We start from the raw sequence: 3,807 nt of genomic DNA on the forward strand, positions 1-3,807 counted from the left end.
AAAAAAAAAAAAAAAAAGAGAAACCAGATTTTTTGTTTTGTTGTTGTTGCAAACATTTTTTCATACAATATATATGCATTGGTCATGTTTTCCCCTCTCAGCTCCTCATAGATTCTCCCCACCTCCCTACCCACCCAACTTTGTTCTTTCTGTGTCTTAAAAAACAAAACTGAAAAGTGAAAATCAAAACAAACAAATGACTAATAAGGCAAAAATATGCAAAAACAAAGCAGAATGAAACTAATTTGCTTTCTTTTTTCAAAAAATATTTATTTTTATTTCATGTGCATTGTTTGCCTGTGAGCATGTCTGTGTTAGGGTGTCAGGTCCCCTTGAACTGGCGTTACAGACAGTTGTGATCTGCCATGTGGGTGCTGGGAATTGAACTGAACCCAGGTCCTCTGGAAGAGCAGCTAGTATTTTTTTTTTTTTTTTTTTTTTTTTTTATTGAGACAGGGATCTAAAAAACCAGACTGGCCTCAAACTCAGAGATGTGCCTGCCTCTGTCTCCTGAGTGCTAGGACTAAAGGCCTGTGCTAACACTACTCTTAACCAGTGAGCCACCTCTCCAGCCCCTCATTTGCTTCCTTAGTTCTAAAACAGTATAATTACATTAAAACACTGAATTTTTCCAACAGAAGAGAAAGTTCCTGCATTTAAAAGCAATTGTTCATATATTTTTTTAAAGATTTATTTATTGTTATATGTAAGTACACTGTAGCTGTCTTCAGACACACCAGAAGAGGGCGTCAGATCTCATTATGGATGGTTGTGAGCCACCATGTGGTTTCTGGGATCTGAACTCAGGACCTTTGGAAGAGCAGTCAGTGCTCTTAACTGCCGAGTCATCTCTCCAGCCCCGCAATTGTTCATATTTATTGTGCTTTTTATATTGGAATTTTAAAATATTTTCTGCATATGGGATTCTTGACCACACAAGTGCTCTGCCCCTGAGCTATACAGCCCCACCCCAGCCTGCTGCCCTCAGCCTCCCGAGTGGCTTGGATTATAGGCAGATGCTTAGTTTCCACTTCCTCTCCAGCCTCTGAAGATGCCCCCCTCTTCCATACAAAAGTCATTTTCTGCAATAGTGTCTTTGCAAGTCTGTGCTCAGGAGCCGTAGCCTCTGGGTTTAGAGCTGTTCTTCACAGCCTGTTGCTCTTTGTCCTACACTTCAGAAAGCCCGAGCTGGGGTGGTGTGGCTCCCTCTGGTTCTGTGCTACTGTGGTAGGATGGATGGAAGCCTTGTCTCTGTCAGGAAGACGAGGCAGTGTGTTCTCTGAGCCTTCTCTAACATCCAGCCCTTTAATGCTGTTCCTCATGTTGTGGTGACCCCCAACCATAAGTTATTTTTGAGGCTACATCACACCTGTAATTTTGCTACTGTTATGAGTCATAATGTAAATGTCTGTTTTACAGTGGTCTTAGGCGACCCCTATGAAAGGGTCATTTGACTCACCCCCCTCACCTCCCACCCCCGTCACCCCAAAGGGGTTGTGACCCACAGGTTGAGAGCCACTGTCTTAGGCTGAGTGGGAGCATGAACCAGCACCCTGCAAATGGTGTTTCTTCCTCTGCCTAGCCTAGAAGCTCTTCACTGGGTCAACAGGGTGGAGCTGAGTGTAGGTATTTGTGTGTATGTACATAGATGCAGTTGCCAGATAAGGACATCAGATCCCTAGAGCTGAAGTTACAGACCATTGCAAACGGCCCACCTGAGTTCCAGCCCCAGGACCCATGTGATAGGAGACAACTGACTCCAGCAGGTTGTCCTCTGACCTCCACCAGCATGCTGTGGCCCGTGTGGTATGCGTGCTCCCCCAACAACAAAACTAAATGTAAAAAACCAGGTGGTTGAGACTCTTCATGGAGACACTCCATTGGGAACAAATGTCACCTGTGGGCAGCACTTGTCAAAAGACTGTGGAGGAGGATCTCTCATTGGCCCTCACTGAAACTGACCACCTTACATATTAGCCAGAGTACAATGCTTTCAACTCTACTCCAGCCCATGTGTTTGACTGAAGTTCTCCCACCAGGATCACTGCCGAGCAAATCATCAGCTCAGACTGCAACAGGCCAAACAAAGCATGAGACATTTTCACCAGCACCACAGTATTCAGATGGTGAGTACCCGAGAGAAGGATTCATAGCTGTAGTGTGACAGTGGGCTAGCCTGTGGATGAAACTACACAGCTGGGACAGTTGAGGGTGGGTCCCCTTTCCTTGTGAGTACATACATAAGTGGAATTATGGGAATTTTACAAGGATATGTTTGTTTATATATAGAAAAGAGACAAAATAAGAGAAGAGGAACAAAAGAAAAAAGAATGGATAGACCACGAACGCCAGAAAACACTTGAGCGGCTAAGAACATATAGGGAGGTAAGTTCTAGAGATAATCGCTCACCACGTTTACCTGGGGAGATACATGAGGTTCACCCACCCTAGAAAGAAGGTAACAGATTATGAACACACAGCATAGAATTTTAAAGATGCTGTTATTGATAAAAAACATCAGTTGGGAGCATCAAAGCCACAGTATGAACCATTGCTGCTGTCTCTTCTCTGACTGAGGCAGTGCCTTGAGATGCAGCCCAATAGCTACCATTCTCATTCTGTGAAGAGATACTATGACCAAGGCTACTTATAAAAGAAAGCACTTGTGGGGGCTTGCTTACAGTTTTGGGGTTAGTTCATTCTTACCGTGTCAGAGCATGGCAGCAGGCAGCATAGCACTGAGCAGTAGCTGAGTGCTTCCATCTGATCCATAAGCAGCAGAGAGACAGAGACTGACTGGGCCTGGCTTGAGCCCACCCCTAGGGACACACTTCCTCCAATAAGACTACACCTAGTCCTTCCTAAACAGCCCCTTAACTGGGGACAAAGCATTCAGATGTGAACATATGAGGGCCATGCTCATTCAAAATGGGTAGCCCAAAACTCAGTCCTCCTGGGTCAGCTTCAACTGCTGTCTGAGTGTATGCCACCATGCCTGGTTACAGCTGCTGTCTGAGTGTATGCCACCATGCCTGGTTACAGCTGCTGACTGAGTGTATGTCACCATGCCTGGTTAAAGCTGCTGTCTGGGTGTGTGTCACCATGCCTGGTTACAGCTGCTGTCTGACTGTGTGCCACCATGCCTGGTTACAGCTGCTGTCTGACTGTGTGCCACCATGCCTGGTTACAGCTGCTGTCTGACTGTGTGCCACCTTGCTGCTATTGATGACATCGAAATGTACTTGGTTAGGTTTCTGCTCTCCTTTCTGAATGGCTCTTAGCTGCTGCTGGCGTTAGCTGGTGTCTCTAGTTCTATTGTTGTTGAAGTACATATGCCCGTGGGGACAGAGGACAGCCTCACGTGTCATTCTTCAGACCTTTCCACCTTGTCTTTTGAGACCAGGTCTCATTAGCTGGAACTCCGCATAGCTCTACCCCAGCTCTGCACCACACCTGGCTTTCTGTGTGTGTTCTGGGGGCTAGAGATGGGCTCTCTGCACAGGTACTCTGAATGATCCACCTAGCTTCCTTTTTCTTTGTAATCTCTCAATGTCACCAAGGAGGAAGCATTGGCCTGTAAGGACAACCAGAATGCCTGCTGGGATGATGGTTTCTAGTTTCCTCTCTCCAAAACATTACGATGAACATTTTCATCTAAGCGTCCCTTTTCATCTTCATTTGTTACACAGGAAGTACTAGATGACCATTTGGTCAAAGCAGTAGGTTCTGAGCTTTGGCAGGTTTAGAGACTAGCTTCCCCCAAAAGCAAATATAAGTGTGGGCTTTTGCTTTGGGGTCCTTTTTTTT

The 3,807-nt window shown here is 45.6% G+C and overlaps 1 protein-coding gene across 1 annotated transcript in view; it reads left to right on the forward strand.

Annotated features, from left to right (window-relative positions):
• Nucleotides 1–3,807, forward strand: part of Whamm (WASP homolog associated with actin, golgi membranes and microtubules) — a 32,786-nt gene that overhangs the window by 25,797 nt on the left and 3,182 nt on the right. The window contains exons 7-8 of the mRNA XM_031387185.1: nt 2,040–2,126; nt 2,290–2,385. Of these exons, the coding sequence (XP_031243045.1) occupies nt 2,040–2,126; nt 2,290–2,385 (183 nt within the window). The remainder of the gene's footprint in view (nt 1–2,039; nt 2,127–2,289; nt 2,386–3,807) is intronic.

This window comes from Mastomys coucha, unplaced genomic scaffold, assembly GCF_008632895.1.
Source record: "Mastomys coucha isolate ucsf_1 unplaced genomic scaffold, UCSF_Mcou_1 pScaffold21, whole genome shotgun sequence".
Taxonomy (NCBI): domain Eukaryota; kingdom Metazoa; phylum Chordata; class Mammalia; order Rodentia; family Muridae; genus Mastomys; species Mastomys coucha.